The sequence below is a fragment of the Crocodylus siamensis genome, chromosome 15, assembly GCF_052110815.1.
Source record: "Crocodylus siamensis isolate JL-2025a chromosome 15, ASM5211081v1, whole genome shotgun sequence".
Classification (NCBI taxonomy): Eukaryota; Metazoa; Chordata; order Crocodylia; family Crocodylidae; genus Crocodylus; species Crocodylus siamensis.
In genome coordinates, this window is record NC_143409.1 from 44,892,063 (window position 1) to 44,917,824 (window position 25,762).

Consider the following 25,762-nt stretch of genomic DNA (forward strand, 5'->3'; position numbering starts at 1 on the left):
AGGGGGTAATATTGACTAAGTGAGACTCTAAACATGTTATAACTTTGTCAGTGTTTAACATGACATTGTAAGAGCTGACTTTTTTCCCCACCTGGCAGCACACATATATGATATGTCATGCTATTGGGCAATAAAAGGGGCTCTTTTGTTTTTAAAGTTCAGCCTTGAACAAAGGGGACCTTGGACTAAAGGCCTTGGTTGTACCAGGATTACTTTTATTTACTTCATGAGACCCCGACAGGTGAATGATTGAAGTTACCTGAGTAAGGATTTTTAGAATCGGGGTTTGCACATGGTCAGTGATTGCAGCAGGATCTGGAAGTGAGACATCCCTATGAAAAATCACAGGATAGTTTCAAGTGTATGAATGGCAATGAAGTGACACGGGCATGGAAACCTGGTTTAACTAAGATGGAAACTGGAAGTTTTTAACTTACAGAAGGTTCCTTCAAGGTTAGAATAGGGATAAATGCAAGCTAACTAGTATTAGGCTGCACATTATGGTACTAAGGAACAAACATTACACAAATCAATCTGCTGTAGAAATTGGGTTGGAAATTCCATGGAAAAAGGCTTTTCTGGGAGCTAGCAATATGTTGTCTGCTTCAAGGCAGGCTGGCTGTATACTTTGAGGAGAACCTTGCACAGTGACAGCTTGGAAATACAATTGTCTCCATGCCAAAAGATTATCTAACTTTTTTGACTTCAAAAGCACTTGCCGTAAAGGTTAGGTGGAGTCTGTGTGAGCTGCCCATATACTATTCTAGTCCTTGTGGCTACCTGAAGTACACTCCCTAAAGGCACACACAGTTCTGTGCCTTCAGGCATCTCTTAAAAAGTTAGCTGATCCAACTGGGCAAATAAAACCCCTTCTATTCTTTCTGTATTTCCTCCTTCATCACTGCTTATTAGTTACCCAGATGGGTGGGGAGGTACACACAGGTGCGCCTGGAGCCATTAGGCAGTCTTTGCTTTCAAATAAAAGAACAGGACCTGCATTATGTAAACCCTCCCCCAGTGGGAAATCTAACCTGAACCTAAAATAGAGAGAGGATAAAGGAAAGATTTTGAATGTTCATGAATTTGGCATCTCTCCCTAGACTCCATCTGTTGTCCTGAAAAGCGAACTCCCAGAGAGCAGTCTGGCTTGGCAGTTCTCACTTTTTCTCCTGTCACAGGCCACGTTTTACATCAGTATAACCCTCGACACAGAGCACTTAGACCCTTTTTGCCTAAGCTTTAGGCTCCTTATCTACTGGGTAAGGGTGGGGCAAGTTTTCCTTGTGCAGCAAGCATGTTCTCACACAGCACTGAGAACTACAAAAAGCCTTAAAGATCAGGACCTACTCCAAATAAGGTGTTTATTACAGATTAGGTGTTAATGACCCATTGACAAAAATCAACATTTGGCCAGGGGCTGGGGGAGCTTATCTGCGGTTTTCTGAAAGAAAATTATGCGTCACTTCAAACCTTAAGAGGCAGGCTGCCTCCAGGCATGGGGAGAACTCCTCCAGTATGGGAACAACTTACTTTCCTATTACTGATAAACAGGGACCCTGGTTTTCTCTGATTAAACAAAACGGAACAAAACAAACAAACAAAAAAAACCCAATCCAATTTTTGGATTAAAAAAAGTAATGCAAAATCCAAATTTTTCCATAATTTAAAATGAAACGCCACTATAGTGAGAGAGAGATGGATATCCTATATACATACATGTAGGCATTTCATTTTAATCATGGAAAAACGTGTGTTTTGCATTACTTTTTTTTAATCCAAAAATTGCAGGTTTTTTATTTTTAATCGGAGAAAACCAGAATCCCTGGGGATAAACCAGGCTATGGAGTTCTCTCCTTGAAGAGTGTTACACTATAGGGCAGTAATCCTCCAGGGACTCTGCCAACCCCAAGTGCTAAATTAACATACCCAGAGAAGAGACTCGGTGTCCCTCCATGTTCCTGAGCATTAAGGACAGTTGCCTTGCTGTGCTGGTCTGTCCTGCCATCTATGAGCCACAGGCCAGAACTAGACTGCTTTTCAGCTGTGCTGGAGCACTGTAGGGCAGTCCTTTCAACCTCAGGTTGGCTCCACCAGAATTAGGATTTTTACTTGCCCTATGTCCTATCTGAACCCTATGCTTCATTGGTCCCTATAAGTGCCTCTGCCTACATCCACTTAAGAAGCTCTACCACTGCCCCATGTACAATTAGGGCCATTCCTGCTGTTGCGGCAGCTAAAGCAACTAACCCAGCAGGTGAACAAATCTTTTCTAAAAGCTGTCTAGTGATACATTGCTCTCCTGCTGTTCTGAAATGCTGCTGTAACTCAACAGGGTGCTCAGAAGCCTTCAAAATGCTGCCTCTGAAAGCTTAGGCAAGAAGCAGTCAGCTGAATACAGGACCAAAGCTACCTTTGGATTTCTGGTGTTTTCTGCTTTCTTTAAACTGCTATAAAGACAGCATTTGTATTTCTAATATAGCATAAGGCCCAACCATCCACATGCTGCAGGACAGGTGCCAGCTCCCTGCCCTCTTGGGGCTGGCAGATTGCCAGCATGCATTTACACAAGAAGCAGATAAGGGCACTTAGGCCATTGTAGGTTTGTGCCTGCTTTCAGTTGGACACAGTTGCACTGCCCTGTTGTTTTTGTTTTCCAGGAAAGCCTTTGTCTGACTCCTCCTCATGCTGTTTATTCTCTCTGTGCTTGCTGCCACCCTTAGTGCTTTAACCTATTTGCTTCTCACTGTGTAAAGAAATTTCAGCTAGAGGCCTGCTGTGCTTGAAGCTTCCTCGGCTGTCCTCTCTAGCCTGTAACACTAGCTCTGGTAGCCTCCTAGCTCCCATGCCCGACAATCCTCCATCTCGCCTCCCCTCCCCTCCCCTTTCCCACTGTGCACAAGGCACAACTTCTTCCAACTTATCTGAATGCAATTGGAGCGTTCAGACCCACAAAACGGATATCCTAGCTAGTGACTAATATCCTTTAGTAACCACAATTAAAGCTTCTCTTTGACAGCCATAGACTCAGTAACACGCCAGCCTTCAAGAGCTCTAAATTCCCACTTTAGTTGAAGACAGACTGCACTAGTATTTAGTATGGGAATGCCCCAAGTAAGATGGGCAATAGCACTTCAAATAGTGCTTCTCCAGACCTTGATGGATCACCAGCTTCTCAAAGGGCCTTATTTTACAGGAATCTAGCACTTGCTTTCTTGGGTAATTGAGAAGACTGTACAACTAGGTTATAGAGCTGGTCTCAACTAGGTGGCTTAGCTCTGCTCCTTTAGCTATTTACGTTCCATTACTTAGCCAGCACTTACTAGTTGATAGAAGTGTTGTGAAGAGATTTAAAAGAAAGGATTAACAGCTTCAGGTCAGTTCCAGCTTTCCCTGACATGTAGTGCTGCTGGTCCTGATTACACCAAAAAATAACAAAAACCTGTGCTTGTGACTCACTTCATAGTTGACAGCTACCAAATAAACAGAAACCAGTGTTTGTTTTGGACTGAGTAACAAGGGGTGGCAGCAGTAACTCTTAACCCTTGTGTGTGATGCACCACACCCCACTGAACGGATCACTTTGAAAATGCAGCCCACAAAACAAACCCGGCTGTACAAAACAGAAGAAACTCACTTGTTTAGTTGACATTATTTTGCTTTATTCTTGGGTCTGGATTTTCCAACTGGGAGAAAAGGAAGCCAAGTGGAACTATTCCTTCATCTCCTCCCTCCACTAAAACACTGTAATAACAATTGGAGTTGGAAAAGCATTTTACCCCTGCAGTTGGGGCGGGGGCTAACACTGCTGCTGTATGACAGACTGCATTTGTCTGCTAATTGCACAGAAAATCTGGAATGGATATTAGAAGTGATTGCCTACATTTCAGTGCTGCAGGGCAAAAAGAGGAGAGTGTGTGTGTACACATGCTACTCCTTGATAGCAGCAGGGGCAATAAATAGGAACCAGGAAAAAAGACAAGTTCGCCTACAGCAGCCAACCCACTGTACTACTTCTAACCAGCACTAGCTGGCCAGTCAAGCAGTGCAGACTACTGTGTACAGCAGAGCAATGCATTTAAAGTGACTTCAACAACACTATTGCATCAGATACTCTGTGCCTGAAATCTCCAGTATTATCAGTGGAACTGACTTTTTTTTATATTTGAATGATCAAGGAAAAAAGAGAACCAGGGGAAATCCCTCACTCCAGGAGCTACTGTCAGTCCTGGAAGTGTCCCATAGATTGCTGTATTACTTGGATCTCTAATTCTTTTCCCCTCCCTTCCCTTTTATTCAGCTGACCAGACATTTAGAACGATTTCAAAAGTCAGATCCTTACTTGGCGTTGATCTGTGTTGCTCTACTGATTTATGCTACAGACCCATTGTCTGCACTGAATCCTGCAAGAGACACACCTTGGTTATTTCTTTTTTTAATTAAGCAATGATGCTTTTTGCTCTTTCCCCCCTAACATCCCCTTCATCTGTTCATGGAATCCAGAAGACCAGATCCCAGATATAATCCAGTGTGAGAGCAAAAACCTTTCCTATGTTGGAAGAACCAGCTGTTTCATGAAATTGGGTCTATAAAGGACCAAGCTTGATTCTCCAAGGTGCTGTAGCTCCTACTGTTCTCAACCCCTCTGAAACATCGGTCCTTGCTTAAAATTGAGGACCACTTTTGCTTTTTAGGATGCACAAGAAGGGCCTTGCTTCCTTTTAATATTATCACTTCCCTCTTAATTTTTCAGTGGTTTGGAATCAGCCAACATAGGCACAGTGTGAATTTTTAAGGTAAATCAAACAGGTGGGGGGAGCAAGAGAATCTGACCCATCCCAAAAAGCAGTAAAAACCAGAAATCATTGTCCTTTACTTTCTGACAGACTTCTACAAGGACTTCAGTTTTACCTCTGGATTTCTGTAAGTGTAATTTGTATCCTCAGATCATAGATTTCCCAATACTACACTTTCAAGCACAAACGTACCACTAATCCACTAAATCCTATAACCTGTAGTAGCCACAATTACACTTAAACAAACACCTCTAGTTTGTTCTTAAAATTAAGACTAAAGTGTTTGCTGGGATCAGTGAAGGGCTAATGAAAGCTAGTATTGTACTGTTGAGGGTAGGCTGCTTGCCAGGATGAGGGAAGAAACTTTTATAACCTATTTTAATATAGCAAGAAATGACATTAAGCATAGCAAACTGCCTTTGCTAACAAGGTTCCATTAAACACAAAGTGATCTGCCAGACTCAAGGGCCAGTGCATTTTTGAAGAGGCCAAGGCTTTTATACCAGTACAATGCAGGGGGTAGCCATGCTGGAAACAAGGGAGGAGTTGAGGAATTGATGTTCTTTAGAGAAATTCTGCACAGGGGCATCTCTCAGGCACCAGGGGTGGAGGCTGGAGGACAGGCAGGGCAGTTGGTGGGGTGAGAGCAATTAAATCTAAGTCACTTTTGTGCAAGTTTGGCAATGAGAGCTTTCCACTCTGCTCTCTTCTGTGTGATGTAAGAGGGAGTGAGGAGCTGCAGCACTGGCTCCTGCTGTCCCCTAAAGTATCCCTGACATAGAGCCTCTGTGTTACAGATCACATACATCCCACAGTCATAGCTATTCTGCTGGGCTGGGGCCTTCTCCTCTATGAAAGCTGCTTTGCCTCCTCTTTTGCCCAGAAAAGCCTCCAGCTTCCCTGCCACCTGCTTGGCATGGACTGAGTTGCTCTTACTATGGGAGTCATAGTGGGCAAAGCAGTTTCTGTCCCTGAAGTACCCCAATAAGCTCCAATGGGTTCCACCAGCAGCCTGACTGGAGTTATCATTGATAGCCAGGAATACCACCTTTTTGTGGGAAAGGTCCAAGGGCTCAAGGAACATGGCTAATTCGTCTTGACTGGTGGTGCACTTGATAAACTGAGCCACTTCAGGGCCAATAAAGCACACTTGATCAGAAAAGTCCTGGAACTGGCTGCTGGCAAAGTACTCAAAGGCAAACCCAATGATATGGTCGTTAAGCCAGCTTGGGGGATCCAGCAATGCAACATCTGACCGTCTCAGCAAGCTGTCCATGTAACTCAAAACAACAGGGTCCATCCTGTACAGGCAGGGTCCACACTGCTCCAGGAAATGTCAACAGCTAGAATAAACCAGGGGGTACAAAAAAAAGTCAGTGATGAGGCAAACAGGTTTCACTTTCTATGTTATTTAAAGAAGAGCTACTTCTAATATTGAAGACTTTCTCTACCACCAGACCACATAAACTCACAGATTTTTACCAACGTGGGCTTAAGGTGTGAGGTTTAAATGGTCTGTCAAGTGACAGCAAGTGTAAGAGGGGAAAGAAAGATGGCTTATCACTATGTTTCCCATTTGAATTTGTTTGTGGTAAAGGCTGGGTGGAGCTCTGGTCTGCTAGATTGGCAGGATAGTGCCAAGAGCTGCATTGGTGTCTTCTCTATAATGCATTGGAGGAGAAAGATGGCCCAGTGGTTAAAGCTTTAGCTATAGCTATTACTGACCATAGTTCAGTAACAGCTGTAGCTAAATCTTGCTTTGCCACAAACATCCTGTATGATCTTGGAAGTAATTTAGTCTCTTTGGCTCATCTGCAGCATAAGAATCGCTCTTCTTTTCCACCTTGCTATGGAGACCTACGCGGAGGAAAGATTGTGAAGCATTCAGATATTATGGTGGCACAGGCATGAAAATAGAGACAAGCACAACTCATAGGTCTTTTGACACTGCTTTCTCCATAGAAGACTGGTCTCCCAGCTGGCCAGGCAGCCATTAGATGAGGTGAAGGGGAAAAAAAAAAAAAAATCAATCAAAGTAAGATGTCAAACAACTGAACCAACTCCTTTGCCTAACTGCACTTTTTAGGACACAGTTTTCCCACAATTGCCTAGTTCAAATGGTCTAAACTCTTTTTATTTAAATCAAGCATATATTTTTCATCATGTTCATTTACTTCAGTTCCAATTTGAACATGATAACTTATCGTCAAAGAGAAAGGACAGTTGCTATGCTAATAACTAGTCTTCCTTAAATAATAAAAAAGAGGGGCTGCAAAAAAAGAAGAGTGGCTGCTTGAGCCAGTCAGTGGCCTACTTCAAGAGTTGAGATTTTTTTTCTTAATGGTTCCAGATACACATTCATCCCCTCCCCTCTCTGATCCTTGTAGCAGCAAGAAAACAATAACTTCTAGAAAACCCACACGATTTCAAATGCCTCCCCTAGATGGAATCAGAAATTGTGGCAGAGGTGATATCTCTTATTGTTCCAACTAGACTTTTTGCAAAAAAGTCTATTATTTGCAAGCTTTCGGGCACAAGCACCCTTCTTCAGGTATAGGAGAAAGGATTGTAAAAGTTCTCCTAGGTAGAAATAAAAGCTCATATTTCATAGGAGATTTGAAGATGGTGTTGGTTGTAGCCATGTTGGCCTCAGGACATGGGCAGACAAAGTTATTTGGGTAAATGTGGTATCTTTTATTAGACCAGCTGAATAGTTGGAAAATTGTTCTTTGCAAGCTTTTGGGTACAAACCTGAAGAAGGGTGTCTGTACCCGAAAGCTTGCAAAGAACAATTTTCCAACTATTTCATTGGTCTAATAAAAGATACATTTACCCAAATAACTGCGTCCCCTAGATGGACGCTGTCAAGCAGAATAGATCCCAAATGAAGGGTCATATTAAAGTTACATTATAAAAATCAGTAAAGAAAATTTGGACATTTTTAGGATTTTGCTGCTAATGCTGGAAGTCTAAACAGAGAAGCACAGGGTTACCATGTAGAATTCTTGTTCTAGGTTAGTTACAGCTTAACTTAACAACTTAACAGGTGTCAAGTAGTTATTAACCCCTCTTCTCACTTTTTCCACTATACCAAAGGGGAGGGCATGCTAGGATTTTCCCAGCTTGGAAATGGGTAGAAAATGATTAGGTTAGTAAACAAGAAATCGGCAAGCAAAACTGACCAACCAAGCATACAAGCTGAGTAAAATGCAGGGTACCAGACAACACGAAGTAGCAACAAATAGTTTTAATTTGGATGATTTTATACTACAAAGCTTATCAAACACAAGGAAGTGCTACTTTAATACATTAAAGAAGCAGTTATCCTCTGAAGTCCAGGTTGGGATTCAATCATTACATTTCCGCCTACGTAAGGGAATCCTTTGACAGTACTGGATTGACATAATGGCTTCCTTGCCTCCCCTCTTTCCATCATGCCCCTGCCTGATGTTCCCTGGTGGCTGAAGTACACCCTGGAATCCACTGGCCACTCAGATGTTGGGGACTTACTTGACAGTTGGATGGCCACCCAGAAGAGAGCCTGTAAGTGTGACTTAAAGCCACTTTTGTTCCACCCTCTCCTAACCTGAACTACATGTTGCATATGAACATACTGGGATCAAGTGCTTAGTGATAACACCATTTCAGTGTGACTCATTATAAACAAGACAGACTTAATCTATAATGATAGGAAAGGGCTCACATGCATTAGTTTATTTACAAACTGGAAAGGAATGGATTTCGGCTTTCATCATTGCAATGTGAGTGAAGAAGAAAAAAAGCCTTTCCTAGTCCAGGTATGTATAAATTGAAAGATTAATTTGAGTCCTTAATAATTTTGGCAACGAGCCTTTGACATGTATCTTGTTAAATAGAATAATTGTAAAATACAGGAAATGTGGTGTATGTGTAATATTCCAGAAGAAAGGCCCAATCTTAACTGGCAGAAGCCAACAGCTACACAGGTGCACAGGCTGTTCCAGCACAAGCTAAACAATGTCATTTAGAGGGAAGGGGAGCATCCATTATTATGTATACTGAGATATATACAGGCAGCCCTCGACTTAAAACGTTTTGCACTTAGAGCGTTTATAAACTGACACCCTGTTTCAACTTTACGATGTCAGTTTCGACTTTACAACGCTTGATCCGATGCGATGCCACGCCAGCGAACAAGTTTGCTGCATTGTTCATCTCCCTGGAGAACATCTGTCCAAACTTCCTTGGACACTTTCTTTAAGAAAGCAGCCAAGACTCCTGAGAATACTGGACTTTTTGAAAGTCTCTTGGTTGGACTTTTTGAAGGGTTCTTGGATGGAGTAAAGTCACCTCAAAGACGTCCTTCCAAAACAATATGATTGCTATTAACAATATAAATACATTAATGTAGCTATATTACTCATCTATAATTGATCGGGTACAAAATTCTGGGGTATTTTTGGTGAAAATAGGGTATCAGGCCTTGGTTCAGGAACCAATCCCCCATTTATAACATTGTTTCTTATGAGAAAATTGGTTCCCAGTTGCGACCTTTTGACTTACGACACAATTATTCCCTTAAAACTGAATCTTAAGTCTGAGGACGGCCTGTACAATGGTATATGGGCACACTTGACATTCTGCCAATGAACACGCCTAAATTATTTTCAAATTAAAAAAATTCTGGGTTCTACAATTCAGAATGGATGTGGAGAAGCTTGAAAGAGTCCAGAGGAGAGCCACATGCATGATCAGAGGGCAAGAGAGCAGGCCTTATGAAAAGAGACCATGAGCCATGGGACTCTTCAGCCTCAAAAAGCATAGGCTCAGGAGTGACTTGGTGGCAGCCTATAAGTACATCAGGGGTGTGCATCAAGAGCTGGGGGAATGGCTGTTCACCAGAACACCCCAAGGGAAGACAAGGTCCAACAGTCACAAACTCCTGGAAGACCATTTCAGACTGGACATAAAGAAAATTTTCTTTACTGTCCAAGCTCCCAAGATGGGAGCAAGCACCTACTTTGGACACTTTCAAGAAACACTTGGATGTTTTATCTTGCTGGGATCCTTTGACCCTAGTTGACTTCCTGCCCCTTGGGTTGGGGCTGGACCTGATGATCTTATGAGGTCCCTTCTAGCCCTAATGTCTATGAAAATCAATACATGGCAACAACCTTCTGTTTTTAAAAGGGCAAAACCAGAGGAAACATAGCCAACTTATTAAGTCTCCAGGACTTTATACAGACTTTAAAGATAACTGAGCTCTAAAGTCTTAAGGATCTATCAAGGCAATCTAGAAGTGGCCTGTCTTGAATTTGAAGAGTTCCTGGTGAGAAAGTTCTTCCTCACTACTCTGTTTCTGCTTCACTTTTTCCCAGAGACAGTAAAGCTGCCAAACATGCCTTGCAAGCATTAACAGTTGGATCACAAAACTTGCATCCTGTGCTTTGTTAATTTTTCACCCTACAGAAATGAAACTTGGTTTGAGGCTTTTTTTTTTGGTAAGCCATGTGGTAGCTTCCCACAAGCATTCTTTCTTCCTGATTTAGAGTAACTACCACCTAATTGCTACTAGCTACTACTTTTAATGTTATTGCCATCTGGTATTTGTGAAACTGCTTGTAAGTTCTGCATGATGACTCACCAGATATTACACAGTTTAAAGAACACCTCACAGATTCATACTGCCCCCAAACCATCCAGTCCAAGTGGTACATACTGCACAAAAAAAAAAAATTAGTAGAACCAGTTGGAAAGTGTACATAATCTCAGATTTCTCTTTCTAACTAAGACTCCCAATTCAAACTAAAGATGAACTTGATGTCATGTTTGGATATGGTTTTGTATCTAAAGTTCAAAGGTCTTTCAAGTCCAAGTCACACAATTAAATCAGTTAATTCCCTGGTGTTTAAAAGATTCTCACAGAGTCCACTTCAAATGCATATCAGACCTACTCTCTGGAGACAACTGCAAGCACATCCTTATTAAATCTGAAAAAAATACTGACCGAGGACTAGAACGCTTATTCTACCTTATAAGCAGAGCCATGCTCACTGATTTTTGTTTTGTTTTTGTTTAAAGTAGCTTTTTGAACTTATGAAAGCAACATATACTCCTCTGCCTTGCTGCTGGACAAAGCAACAATGGCTTTGAAATAAGACATTTACCTGCTTTCCTAGGTGAAGGTAAGGATATAAAGTGGTGGTTTGCGGGGGGGGGGAGGAGGAGAGGGGAGAAGGGGGCAGGAAGAGAAGTAGTAGTTTAAATAGGAATTAGAGTAAACCAACTTACTCAACTCTGTGAGGTCACACTTCACAAGTTGTACAGAGGACTCACCAATTTAAAAGGTGCACACAATACTTTCCATTACAGAGGCTGCACTACCACAATATCACTTGGGTTCTATTTTCATCCATATTTCTGTTATTGCAATATATTATAACTGGTTTGGGGCACCTTATACAAGTCTGATACCCTTTTAAAGCCAAAATATAAGGTAGTGGGTAATGTCTTATGCACTACAACCCATTACATTAAATAAAGAGGAAAACAGTGCTTTAAATATAAGCTTCTCCTTGCACGGTGGTAAACTAACAAAACAAGAAGAAAAAAAGACCCATACTTGAGAAACAGGGAATTAAACTAACTAGACACCTAGTATAAAGAAAAGCATGCAAGGCAACTATCATAGATGGTTAAGACTGAACCAGGTATTTCAACTTTATGAAGTGCTAACAGCATATGGAGAGAATATTTAAAAAATGTGTTGTTTACTGTGGTCTTTAACAAACCTACAAAATTTGGAGAAACACACAGAAAGCTAACTGATGAAGCTAAATCCAAAATTTACAGATGGACATGCTGGAGGTAGAGATGCGTAATAATCTGCCTACAGTCATAAAGGAAGTCTTTGGAAGAGCTGAAAATAGAAATCAGCCTCCTGACTATCAACCCCATGACTTGGCCACAAGACCATCCCTCTTCAGGAAGTAGTTTTTGAAAGTACATCAGTACTCTTAATCATAACATTATCAGTGGTAGTGAGAGATACTGAGGAAAAACTGATTTATTTTTGTCCTTGCAATCTGGACTGTATTACCAGCATGACCATGCTAAACTCTTGTTCAAAGAGCATTATTAATTTAATTTGGGTCTTCATACAGATTCTAGGTGCCTATTATATTCCATGAGTTGGTTCCAGAGCAAGAGAACATCCTTCCAAGCTTGTTAAGGAGTTACCAACTTAGGAACATGGTCTATTCCCACACCCTTTAGAATAAGGATCATTAAAATAACTAATAATATTTTAGTAATGTATTAATGAAAAACTATACACCATATATGGGCAGAATGTTGAAGGGCTTCAGTCACGCTCTGGATACAAGAAACTAAATAAAGCCTTCCACAACTTTCATGAACAGCCCTCAATATCCCATTTTGTTTAAAAGTCTCTTCTGGCAAGACATTGCTTAGGATCTAAAATAAGATTTAAACAGGCCAGGAACACAGCCATGGACTTACAATTTGCTCCAAAGAGTGAGTGGGTTGGAGGTGTTAGGTTGGCTGGAGAATGCCAGTAACCCATCCTGATGAAGAAGCTTGATAAACAAAAAAGTACAGAACTCCAATGCAACAAAAATTGAGAAGTTAAATATAAAAAAGTCTGTGGATCACACTGACTTACTTTGAAAGAAAGTTTGTTCAATGAAATACTAAAAAGGCCTAAAAAAAGAATGCATTTAGAAGTGTTCATCATTCTCCTCAGTTCAACAGTGGCGTTCAGTCACAAGAACTGCTTTGGGCATTATGACTTTGATCTTTGAAGAACAGCATTCACTAAAATTGAATTGATGACGTAGGTATCAAGCAACACAGTTGACCCCAATTTTTTTTAGCTATAATTGTATAGTATTGTACAATAAGAAACTGTCCTAGAGTGTCTGTAAGAGAAAACAGTCCTCCTAAGTACCGTTTCCTGCAAATTACTGAGAACCGTTGATTCTCAGTGAAATAAGTAAGCATTAAATCATCATCTCAAACTGTCATGGCATACAAAAGAGAAACATGGTTCAGTAGTTAGGAGGGGGATTCAGGAAATATGGATTCTAGCCCCAGTTTTCAGATTTGATTCTTGATCTGGGGCAAATTTTTCACTTCTTTGAGCTAAATTATCCATTTGGTGCCAAAATACACAACTAACAAAAAAGATACCAATTGCTTCTTGACTTCTAAGGCAGTATTTGTTACCTAACACGCTATGACTTTCATTCACATGAAATGAATTTAAAAAAAAATCTCATCTCTGCTCCTCTTTACCCTTTCAGATCAAATAGTCTTCGTCAGTGTCTTGAACTACACCATACAAATACATTAGTTATACTAAGCCTTAAGACTGACACAATCTTACTCTTTTATGATAAGATTTTACTTCAAGTAAGGGGTCACTGAAAAGGGTTTGACATACTGCCCAGAGAGAAAATCATGGCAGAAACCATCCTACTTTATTATCCTAAGGAACTATGTAATGCAGTGATCGCACCCTTCCCTGCTCTTTATACCTTGATGTGGTCTGTTCCACGAGCAATGACAGCCACAGAATACCATGCCTTCTGCAGGCACCTCCAGCTTCCAACCTTAAACACCCCCCAAGTGGGGCTGCAGAGCTTGGCGCCTGCCTGTGTGCTCTGTGGAGCCCAGGGGCAGTGCTGCAGGGGCATCAGTGGTTGCAGGAAGTGCCAAGGGTTGATGGAGGCCTTCCTGCCCCGCCTCTAGACACAGGGCAGGAGGGTCTGTGTCTAGCAGGGTGAATTTATGCACTTCCTTTCACAGCATCTGATGAAGCGAGCTTCAGGTTGTGTTGCCTACCTACCTATCTACTCTGGGGAGTCTAAGGTGTCTATCAACCCTGCCTCCCACTAGACTTCAGATTCAGTCGGGGAATGACCTCTGCTCAGAGCTGCAATACTCAGCCAAAGGTTCCGGTCACGTCATTGTGCTGCTAAATTACCGTAATTTGTTGCAGGCGACCGCACACTTCACCGCCAGCCCCCGAGAAGGGGGATCCGCGCGAAACGGGGCTCAGAGGAAGCGCCAAGGGTCGCTGGTGCCTTCCCGCCCACCCCGCAACCCGGGCAGACCCCGCATCATCCCCTGCCCGCCGAACGACCGGCGCCGGGCCTAAGCCTCACCTCCCGCCGCATAGCCTAGGCGCCGCGCACCTCCCGTTGCGCCTTACAGTTGCCGGGAGCGGCCGTAAAGCGGCCTCGTTACGACAGCCGACGCGCAGGGAAAGGAACGCCCCTCGGGAGAGGGGCTCGTCAGCAGACAACGCATGCGCTGAAGGGCGGGGCCCGGGGGCGGTGAACGCGTGGCCCCAGGCGGGGCCTCGCGGAGGGGGGCGGGGCCGCGCGGGCCGGGCGCGCGCGACGTGCCCGGAGTGGCCGAGCGCGAGCGTGTGTCGCGCGCCGGACCGAGCCGGAGTCGGAGCCGCCGTCGACCCCTCATCTCCCCGCCCCGCGGGATGCGGCGCCGCCCCGCGCCCAGGTGAGGCTCCCGCGCCCCCCGGGGCGGAACGGGAGGAGGGGGCGGCGGCCCCCCTCGGGCTGCGGGGCCGTTGCAGCCGTTACGGGGGCGCGGTCTGGGCGATGCTACCCCCCTCCCCCCGTGTGCGTGTCCGGCCCCGGCGGCATCGAGCTATGTTGGCGGGTGGGCCGGGGGCGGCGCAGGTGCGGGGCGGGGGGCGCTGGGGCGGGTCTGTGGGGGGGATGGGAGGGATCCGGGTCCTGGGGGGTCTGTGCCCGCGGGGGTGTGGGGTCTGGGTCTTTGTCTCCGCGCGAGTTGTCTCGCTGCGTCCCTCCTTCCAGGGGAGAGCCCGCACCCGCCCCTTCTCCCCCGCCGTCCCCTCGGTTCGGGTGAGGCAGGCTTCTTCTCCGTGGCGTTGTGGCAGGAGGATTCGTAGCATCCTGCGCCGTCTCCGCGGTCCTCGTCCCGGGGATGCCCGAGCAGCTTGCCTGGACTGCACGCTTCGCCCTCTCCGCCTGGCTGGGAGGCGTGAGTGCAGAGCACTGCGGTGTAGACCAGCGTCCTTAGTACGCCGGTGACATGCAAGCTTGGAGATCACCCGGGCTGTAAATGTTTCAAGCGCTGTGGGGCTGACAAGCTGCAGTGTCTATTCTGGTTAAAAACAAAAAACAAAACTGTTGTGGGGATACTCGAAACGTTTATCTGTGGCTTAGCGTGCAGGATGTACGGTGCGTGGTGTTTTTCCTTTTAAATGGTTGATGTAATGGTCTGAGACTCAGAAGAGCAGGGCGATTGTTGACGGGAAGCAGCATTAGTAAGTGAACGGGAATTTATTTTTCAGTGTATAGTATGTGCATGATCTTTTTCTGGCTTTTTACCATTTATAAAAATGTAGTAGTGTTATCAGTCAGAGGTAAGGGCAGCTGGAGTGGATGGCGGATTTGCTGTTTGTCTTTTTTCAGGCTTTACATTAGTAATCTCTTTTTCATTACTGTACGACTAGTGTTGAGAGGGGTCCCCTCACTCCAGCCTTTTTTTAATGGTAAACCGAGGTGCAGACTGTAGATGGTGCTTTCAGTTGAAGATGGGGGTCAGGCCTTTCCTGTACTGGAAGTCCGGGGAGAACTTCTCACCATTGCAACTACTGGTGGTAACTCTATTAGAGAAGCTAGTGTAGATGGGACAGCTGTTGGTGTTTTCAATACTCTGTCATTTAGGTCTGTTCCAAGCCGGACTGGATGAACAAAATACTATAAGCAGCATTGCCTTGTGCTTTCAATGTGGTTGCTGCCAGTGGATCTGCATCTGATGGCAATTATATAAATCCTTGGAAATAAATAAGAAAATCTCCTAGTGTAGAGACAGTCTTCAAGCTTGAGCTTCACTGATGCATATCGTTGGCCCATTGCTGCTATTGATTTTATTTATTGGGGAACTGTCATGAAAATAGAGTGTTGTCATTTATTAAGAGTAGTATTTAAAACATTTAAATTGGGAGTCAAATGAAATATCTGGATACAATATTCTTAATATATGTTGCTTTTATTCCTAGCGTGAAATAAAGTGATTTTGAGTAAGGAGGTTAAAGAAAACCATTTTTCTTTCATCCTTCCAGAATTTTCTTATACATAGCAAATGAAACGTGACTTTAGCCCCAAATCCTAGAGCAGGATTTGCAATAACATGCAAGTCCAACTTAAGTTACAGAGTTTTTACAGCATCTTCCTGTCCTTGAGCCAGCAATAAAAGGACAGTCTTGGTTATAGATATTTTAGCAGCTCTCATTTCACATAGTTCTATTTCATACCCTGAAGTCATGCTGAGACTAGTAATTTAGAATACAACCAAAAAGACCATGGCTTTCAGCTGCCTTTCTGTAGTGTACTTTATTGTGATTGTTGGACTAGTAGGCAGTGTCTACCCATATTGATACTCCACAGCAGAGAGTAGGAGCAAGTCTAGTGAAGAACATTATGTACAGATAAGTACTGGAGAGAGAATTAAAGCTGTGTTATAAGGGGAAAAAAATCTAGTTCACTGCTGTGGAGGACAGAAAGCCACCCTCCCTCCTAGGATCACTGTTGCCTTTAAACCATTATTTTGAAAAGTACAGCTTTAGATAATGATTACTTTTTTTTCAGTTCTTCACAGCCAAGTCCTAGGAATTGGAATGTGAATCTTTTCTTCTTCCCCTCCTTTTCAGCAGATTTTATTTAGCAATGAAATTGCACACCCCCAAAATGATAACTGGCATCTAGACTAAAGCCCTAATCCTGCAAACACTTACACACCAGCTTAACTGCAGGCAGCTCAAACCATTCATATGAGCGAGCTGCAGCACCACTCTATAATCAGTAATAGGAGAATATTGTTCAAGTTTCATGGTTTCAAGCACAAAGTTGGATAACTGCAATTTCCTTTACAGGTTATAAACTGTTTACCATGATCTGTTTTTACTTTTTGTCTTTAAGATTGAGACTACACTTGCCACTTGTATATAGAGGCCTTTGCTGCGGGTCAGGACACGCATGCTTTCCTCTGGACTGCTTTCCACCATTCTAGTTGTGGAAGGCATGCAGGGCAGCCTCTCCACAGGTTTTGGGGAAGTAGGGATCTTTGTAGGCAACTTGTGCCTCATGCTTTCACTTCCGGCCATGTTTTTTCAGGCATGTGCTTGTGTGGAATGCCTGCCAGAACAAAGCTCATGCTTGTTAGTGTCTTAATTCATGGTTTAAATACATTGTGCATGTGTTTGCCTTTCGAAAAGTGCTTAGTTGTCCAGATTGGGCCAATAATTCAGGAACCGTGAGAACAAGCTAATGACTTGTATTATCCCTTTACTTTTCCCCAGTATTAGTGACAGTGTCATAACAGTGGAAAACTGAGACTAATGTAATAGCATGCAAAAGATATGCGGTGTGTGGGGCCAAATCCTATTAAACAACAGCAACTTTAAAATAACTTTTAAGCTGACTTTGAACTATGACTCAGTTTCAGTATAGGTCACTTGATTTTGTTATCTAAAAAACTGGAGAAGTATTAATATATGACATCATTTTTTATATACTTTAATATAATTAATATAAACACAGTCACTTTTTCATTTTGGAAATGTTTTCATAAATATAGTTTATAGGTTTGTCTGTCCTTTCCCCCAAGTCTAATTGTTTATACCAGAAAAAGTGCATTTTTTTGTTGTGAAGGGGTTAGTGGGGAAATTAAGACAATAGGCCTCTTTATCATATCATCTGGTCTCCGTATACCAGCTCAAACTTTAGTAATTTTGCAGGTTAGCAAACCTCTTGGGTTTTACAATATAAATTTTAAAGGTTAGCTAGACAGATGCAGTGCAGTCTTTTTTTTTTTTTACTGTCCCAAAGCTGTCTGCTTACCCAAACTTCATGTAAACGATCATTAAGTACACAGCGCTACCTACTTTCTTTCATGTTCAAGACAAGGTGCTTTGGCTAAATCTGATCTCTTTTATTAGACGAACTCATTTTCAAAGCTTCTAATAGTTTCAGGGTAGCTATGAGGGAAGCTAGTTGGTTTGGGAGCTGCTAAAACCACAGCACTGCCAGCGGTGTATGCTTAAGCAATACTTAGAGCGCTGTTAGCCTTGTGGTACTGTCAGCCCCACAAACCAGCTAGCTTCCTTTATGCCAAGGCTACTAATAGCAGTTCCAAAACAGACTATATAAGAAGTCCTGAAAAATGAGGGAAGCTCTTCAGTTTCAGGGTTGCTAATACCAGAGCACTGACAGCTGCATTACTTAATAAGCATTATTTATGGAGCTGTAAGTACTAGCCTGTTAATACCCCCTGAAACTACCTTCCTTCATTTTTTGGGGATGCTATTAGGAGCCTTGCAAGTGAGGAGAGAGAATACCTATGAAACTAACTAGCTCCCTTCATTTTCAGGTCATCTGCTAATGTGCCTTCTCTGACTGCTGCTTCCCCTTCAGTCTTCCTAGGAAGGTTCAAGGGAATGCAGTTAATATGCAGTTAACTTGAATACATTGCTACAAAACAGAGGGGCTGAAATATGCCATGATTTAAGTGGTTTATGCATTTAACGAATCTGCGTATAGCGAGTTTATTACAATAAACATTGAACAGTGATGGGCACTGGCAGCGTTATGCAGCTAAAGGAATCTCACACTCATGCACCTTGTACACACGTGATGCAGCCTGGTAAATATTTCTGTTGAGTCTGAACTCTTTTTACTGTAGGATAAATGAGATAATTTACTCATCAATAATTATGCATACAAGAACTGTTATTGTATTGTATTGTATTGTATTGTATTTGCATAGTCAAGTAATTAGACGTATGGTATGCATGATGATACCCATCTTTAATTGTGTGACTACATCCTATATGTATATCTTCACCCAAGACTACCGTCCTCACTCCAGGTTCAACTGTCATCTCCTCTGTGTTAGAGTTGGGCTGATTCCTCCACCACAGTGCTGGGATGCCAGTAAAAGAAGCACAGAGAGGACAAGGGACAGTCTCCTTGTGCTTGTTTATTTTACCTGGCATTAGAGTGACTCCTGACAGCTGGGAGGAGTAATTGGAGGGAAAGCATTGCTCAACCACTGCAGGCCTTTAGGGGAGCATGCACCATACAAATTAAATCTCCAGAGACTTTAGCTGTCAATTATTAACCAGGTTCTGAGCAAATGTCAATGGAAACTTCAGGGCTCTTAAACTGATCAAATTTAGGTGTGGTCTTCCTCCCCCTCCCCATGGGAGCATCCAAGGGACTATATCTGATACAAAAGCTTTCTGGCACATTTCAGGTCCCTGCCCCAAACCATTGAAGCATGAGAGCTTGTTAATAATAATCATTATTATTATTATTACTTTTTAAACATGGGGTAGGGAAGGAACAACATTTTTCTCTACTAATCTTGTTCACAGGAAGAGCTGAACCATTTACGCTAAAACTTTCCAGCCTAACACAGATCCTGCTATGGAAATATTAATCTCTTATTCTGACAAAATTAAGTGATTGAAAACAAGGTCTTACAATGGGAAGTTTTAGACAGCCTTTATTATGGGAATTTCTGCCTACCTTGTTTATAATTGCCCATAATTCCCCTTTCTAAAGCAGCTGGACTTAATTTTATAATAAACATGAAATATACTTTTAAAGTATTAGTAGTTTAATTTGGGATGATCTAGTTGGGGGTAGTTCTGCTTTGAGCAGGGATTTGGATTAGATGATCTTCTGAGGTCCCTTCCAACCCTAATTTGCTATGATTCTAATTAGTGTTTTTCAGTGGTTTTGCAGAAACTGCACTTTGGTAAAACTCTTTTGCTATTAGAACATGTTTTCTGTGATGTGATTATGATATATCTGGGTATTAGGATAGCTTGTTTAGTATTTTTTTTTTGTATAGTTTGCTATTTCCTTCCAAAACCTGATATTTCAAAATGGCACAGAATTCTCTTCTGAAGAGTCATTTTGCTAAGAAAATCTTTGTATTTTACACTCTGATGTTTTGATCTTGCGTGTACATTATTGCTTACCTGCATTTGTTATGAATGAGACCACTACTCTTCACTAATATTAGGCACGCATGCAGCTATTTGCAGGTTCAGGTCTTCTATTTCCATATTTGGGATTTCCTCTGGTATTCTTTTAGGCAAACACAAAATGATAGACTTTCCTTTTGAATACACAGTTAATTTTCTCTGAATTTAACTTTGTTGATTGTGTGATCTTCCTCTTACATAGTGATGAAAAATGCAGCCACACATTTTTATAAGTTAGGTGACTGGGTATATCACAGTTCATTGCACTGGAGTTAGGGATGAGTAAGTTTCTTATTGGACTGTAAGAACAAAGTGATTCTAGGGAGACATCCATTGACTGGCAGAAACAATGTGACTCAATTGTTTCCAGATTCTGACCATAAAAATTACCACAACTTTTTTCCCCTGACATTAGCTAGATTTTTTCCATAGGCTTTTTGTGTGTGTGTGGGGGTGTGTGTACATATATATTAGTATCTTTTGAGAGCAGGTGTTCAGGATTTAGATTCCATAAATGAAATATACATGCAGAGCTCATGGTAAATAATGGGAAGAAGAAAAGAAGAAAGTGAATAGCTTTTCCCTGTGGGTTTTCTATACATGTCTCTGCACATCTTAGTTCATTATTTGCAATATTAAGGGAAATTTAATATCTTGATATATTTATAAAAAACTTGAAATGTTAATACAATTGCTTGGATTTTATTGCAGAAATAGGTCAAATCAAAGCTATATTCTTCGGATCTCACAATGGGAGCTTGTGAAAAATCTAAAAAAGCTTATTAGAATGGATATTTGTATTGAATAGTGACTTAGAAGTTGATGTATTTCTGCTGGCCTAACGTGTATTTACAGATCTCTTTCAAAAGTTTTGCTTCTGCATTTGTCTGAAATGTTAATTATTCTGCAAGCATTTTGTCGTGGGGGAGGAGTTATCTGACAAGTAGCTATAGAGCAGTTCTGAATGTAAAATGAGACCTGACTGTCCTTGCATACAGGTACCTTTTAAAAACCATTTTATTGCTATCCGGAAAAAAAATTAAGCTGATTTTTCCTCTTAATTCTTTTCTATGAAGAAGTAAATAAAGTAACTTTTTAGTTCCGAAGACATATTTACTAGGTTGTTGGCAGTTTTTCTGCTGGCAGATGAAGCCTCGATCGTCTTTTAGACTCTCTCAGTGCTGTTCCTCAGTCCGCCAGAAGTAGAACTCTGAACATTGTAAGACCCTCCCTCCCCAACAGGGCCTGAATCAAGAAAGAAGGCTTTGGAGCCAAGTCCTTCTCCAGTTGGGGAGTGGAAGACTAAGATCAGAACCCGAGTCTAGATTTCCTACACTGGCAGCTACAGACCACCGTAATTAATCTTTAGACCAGGCCCTTTTAATTAAGTGCAGTAAGCTTCAAAGGAATACGTGAGTTGGTCTTGCTTTGGTGGTCCTTTGGTTCCAGTGCTACTCGTGTTTTATTGTAGGGCCAGAGTAGTGATCCTGATATGTTCTGATACTTTTCAATATAAAAGATCTTGTGACTTTTTGGAGAATCTCTTAATTCTTGCTTGCAGCAGGCCTTTGAAATTCAACAGGGAGACGGCGCTGTGGCAAGAGAAATGTGTTTTCTTTGTCCTAATAAATTCTGTTTGGGTGTAGCTGAACTGTGAATTGTTATAAGTTGTGATTTTTGCATGTCAGGAAAATACTGACAGCATGCTGAAATAACACTTGTATAGAGACATGCTGAAGAGCTTGGCCCACGTTGTTGTCACAGTAGCTGTAACTTACAGGCAACGTGGACTATTTGAGAGATGTCAGAGCAGCTATTAGCAGACCTTAGCCAGGCCCTTCTCTTGGACTTGACGCAGCCTGAGTATATCAACTAACCCTTTTGAGGCGACTACATGGGGAAGGAGCTGTTCTTATCTCCTGCAAAGTGACACCTGGGGGGAAGGGAGAGAGAGCTGTGCTACTCTTCCCTTGATTACCACCTGGACTCGACATGTGCCATTGTCAGGAAGAAAAAGAATCAAACTGTCCCTTTTTGAGGGGAAGGGAAGAGCTGTTCTTTGGGAGTTGCCCAAGAAGCAGCTTTATTCAGCCTCCCTCTCTTGAGAGGACGTCCTGCAGCCAGCCCTAGCTTGGCTTCACAAGGGGCAAATCTCTGGCTTTGAGACCCTGGCTCTTCTCGGTCCCTGGCTTCCCCCCAGTGAGCTGTAGCATCCCCACCTCTGGGGCTCCTTCTGTCCTGTCAGCTCCTGGGAAGGTGGGGGCGTTTTCTTTTTTTAACAGAGTGCAGTTGTCCCAAACAGCACAGCAGACTTTGCTTCAAACCAGGCAGCCTTTATTGTGCCATTTCAGTTCCCCCTGTCTTCCCAGGGACCATTTCTTCTCTCTTGGGCTGCTTTACGACCTTCTCTTCCACTAGCTCCCCCAGGTCCTCACTCTTTTTCTCCTCAGGCTCAGTCACACTTACAACAAAACTATTGTCTTAACCGGGGGACAACACTCAAGGAATACAGTGAAACATTAAGTATGGTGAACCCATCAAGGGGCCTGCTTTCGGGTCCAGACTGCCATCTGCCCCAACAGCGAAAAGGGCATACAGATGTCCTACTTAGGGAACTATTTACAAGAATAGTCAACAGTAAAACCTGCCTACGCTGAGCCCCAAAGTGCTTCCCACCAGAACTGCAGGCTAGATCCAGCACACTTAGCTTCCTTTGTCACAGCCATCAGTAGCTTTTTCGCCCCTCCAGCTCTATTCTGGGATAGAAGCCTTCTGCTGCTGCCAGCTAGAGTATTTAGTGTTTTAGCTCAAGTGAGAAAACATCAAATGTTCTGTGGTGCTGAAGTAGTAGAGACAAAACCTGACGATGCATGATCAGTGACACAGTAGTCAATTGTTGTGAATTGAGGAAGAAATGAGGGTAGCTGTTGTAGAGGAATGTCAATTAGTAAGTTATATGTAGATTATAGTACAGTTAATCTTGGCTGGAAGAAAAGTGAAGTCAGTGGTACAAGTTTTGATGAGCTTCATCATAACTAAAGCAAGGTTTTCAGCAGTTAATATTTTGACTTGTGCTGACTAAATTAAGACACCTATAAAGATATCAGTGAATAGAATATTAGTGCTTCTTTGGGTTGTCTTTGTTTTCGTGCATCTAGTTAAGGAGCTCTAATCCTTGTTGGAAATCATCACATTCCTTGATTTGGTCAGACTGGTGCTGGGTGCAGTCATTTCAGAGAAGCTGGAGCCTTGAAGAGAGACTTTTCCCAAGTGTAATTGCTCTGATCTTGGCATGTTAGGGTGTATCCATCTCTAGTTCCTTATTCTGCAAAACACCATTAAAGGATATTGATTTTGCTTCCGGTTTATGAGGCCATTTGCATCTGGGTAAAGTGTTTTATTGTTGCAGAACAGAATCTTCTGACTTATTTAAATGATATTTACATCCCTAGAATAATTCCCCATTTAAACTCCTCTAATGATATGGGTTAAATGGTTAACCAATAACCCATACCTAGTACCTGCATATATGTGTGTGCTCTGAGCTGTGCACGTTGGGCAGGACCCCTATGTTCCCTCAGTCAGCTGCAGAACTTCCTGTGAAGTGGCGATGGGGACCACCCTGCCCCTTTCCTAGCATGGCTTCTTTGTGACAGCTCCATCTTTAAGCTATGGTGTGCTGAAAGGAGAGGGAGGTGGAGCCATGTGCTGCCTCAGAAATGCCAAAAACCTGAATGTGGGCAGTGACTTCCAGTGGTTCTTTTAAGTTGGAGCTGGTGGCTTCTCCGCACAGTGCATTGCTGATGCCCAGATTGATGAACATTTGCAGTATTTTATTTTGATTTGTACAAAAACATTTTCTGGGTGATTTCAAATTGTTAAAATACAATGCAAAATATATAACCATAAGTTAAGCTTACCACAATAATTCTCATAAGTAGTAACATGCCTTTGCCTTGTATTTTGCTGCAGCTTCTACTGAAATCTGCCCTGAGCAGTCATTGTTCTAAGAAAGTCTTTGTATTTTGGTCTTTGTGTTTCTACCAAAATGGAGGGGGGATGATTTTTCCATTATGTCCTAAAGGTTTACACTCTGAGCCTCCAAGCTGAAAGAGATGCAGACTTGACTGCCTAAATCGTAGTCCTGGTTATACAAATAGTCCATTTGATTTAAAAAAGATTATGCTAGCTCAGGCTTCTCTGAGCCTGATGCAGTGGAAAAGAGATTGATTTGAAGATAACCAGTTCCCACTCAGAAGTCCATATTAAGATTAGGTCCCTAGAATGGTGAACATTGCACAAGCACATTTAAAGACAGTCCCCACTCTGAAAAACATACTGTCTAAATTTAAAACATGAGGTAACCAGTAGGTAGAACAGATAGAGACCAAAAGGGAGGAAGGCTAAAGATAAAAATGATGGAAACACTTGGTTATATATATTTTCTAGCGTAGTAATTCTCAACCAGGGCGCTGCTGCACCCTGAAACACTGCCATATCCTTTGAAGGGTGTCCTGAGGTGTCAGGAGATAAGCAGATAAGAAGCAGGCTCAGACTTGTTTCTGCCTGTCTGCTTCTGTCCAGTCATTGCTTGGCCCCTCTGAACTGTAACATATAAATTTGTTTTTGAATTTGGGTACCACTCAAATCACAAAAATTGTGGAGGGGTGCCTCGAGAGGCTGAGAACCATTTATCTAGAAACTTTTGAATTGAGGGTTATGGTTAAGTAGAAAAATTGGAGATACTAATGTGAGTAATTCCTTTTTGCTGCTAATGTAGCCATAGGTTGTTAAACCTCCTTGATTGAAGCATGTCTTAAGTAGAGGTTCAAAGGAGGCCTTTTTAGTATCTTCATGAATTCCCCCTAAGTGTGGCAGGAAAAGTAGCACAAGGGTGCTTGTTGGAGAAGTGGAGATGTGGACATTAGCAATAGGCATTTTGTAGGTCAGAGGGAGCAGAGGGTCATTTAGAAGCTTTATAGATTATTTGGAAAACAGTAGATTTTGGGATAGATGATTGAGCACTATGTTCCCTGCTCTTAGTCAAAAGCTCATCCTAATAAGTAGGCTGATGAATTCTACTATAGCTTCAGATTTTCAAGTGGTCTTGTTCTTGTTCAGAATTATAATAATTGCCTAACTTAAAATTGACCAAATTGTGGATATAAAAAGTGTTTTTGATCATACTGTCATGCGGATATCTGTGAAAAGGCTAGAGTCTAACAAAATCATTTCAGCCTTTGTTTCAAACAGCAGCTGTACTTTTTCAATCAGGGATGCCAACACAATTTTTTTTCTGGTTGCTTCCTCTTACCTGTTAGCATTACCTTAGTTTTATCTTGATTGAACTTAAGCCAGTCAGCTCTTATCCAAGCCCTGTTTTGATATAGACACCGGCTCATTTGTTCCCCTGCATTTAGGGGGCTGGATTAAATGGCCCAGGAGGCCTCTTCCAGTCTTATGGGCCAGTGTAGATTGAGAGATAGGTACCAACATATTGAAGCCTCTGTTCCAGGTTTGCTTTGTTTTTTTTTTTTAAAACTAATTCTTTCTTTGGACTCTCTATGCACATTGAAAAGATTTCTAATCCTTTTTCCCATGGTTATAGGAATCCCATTTCCCTGGGAAATAAGAATTATAGGAAACATTCCATTAATATATATTTTTTCACCCCATCAGTCTGGAAAGAGGAATAATTTCACGCTTTTCCATAAGTGTGGCTTTTAACAGCATGTGATTACTATATTTAAGTGATTCCAAGATGTTTTCTCCCCACTTAACATGTGTTGGCGGGGTTGGGCCTCATTTTGGAATTGACTTCAGGGGAGCAGACAGCGGCTCTGGCTCCATCCCCCATTTGGGGCTAAAGCTGCATCTGCTGCCTGATTCCTGCAACCTTGGGCTCCCATCTCCTTCTCTCCCC

The 25,762-nt window shown here is 42.3% G+C and overlaps 2 protein-coding genes across 8 annotated transcripts in view; one reads left to right on the forward strand and one right to left on the reverse strand.

Moving 5' to 3' along the window:
• Positions 1–3,587: 3,587 nt before the first annotated feature.
• On the reverse strand, positions 3,588–14,064 carry SENP8 (SUMO peptidase family member, NEDD8 specific). Of its 2 annotated transcripts, none has more exons than XM_090029283.1 (2): positions 13,780–13,954; positions 3,588–6,136 (listed from the first exon to the last, which is right to left on the reverse strand). In XM_090029283.1, exon 2 carries the CDS (start codon positions 6,091–6,093, stop codon positions 5,455–5,457), a length of 639 nt encoding a protein of 212 aa, XP_089885409.1. In that variant the 5' UTR covers positions 6,094–6,136; positions 13,780–13,954; the 3' UTR covers positions 3,588–5,454. The 2 variants fall into 2 exon arrangements, with proteins under 2 accessions (XP_089885409.1, XP_089885408.1); XM_090029282.1 differs by lacking the exon at positions 13,780–13,954 and adding an exon at positions 13,961–14,064 and having other exon boundaries at positions 3,589–6,136.
• Positions 14,065–14,157: 93 nt separating this feature from the next.
• MYO9A (myosin IXA) overlaps positions 14,158–25,762 on the forward strand; it is a 394,408-nt gene continuing 382,803 nt past the window's right edge. For 5 of the 6 annotated variants that reach the window (XM_090030154.1, XM_090030158.1, XM_090030161.1 and 2 more), the window contains exon 1: positions 14,158–14,315. The gene's annotated coding sequence lies outside the window, so the exon portion shown is untranslated. Of the gene's footprint in view, positions 14,316–14,671; positions 15,023–25,762 lie in introns of those variants that run through there. The other variant, XM_090030155.1, reaches the window with a different exon arrangement.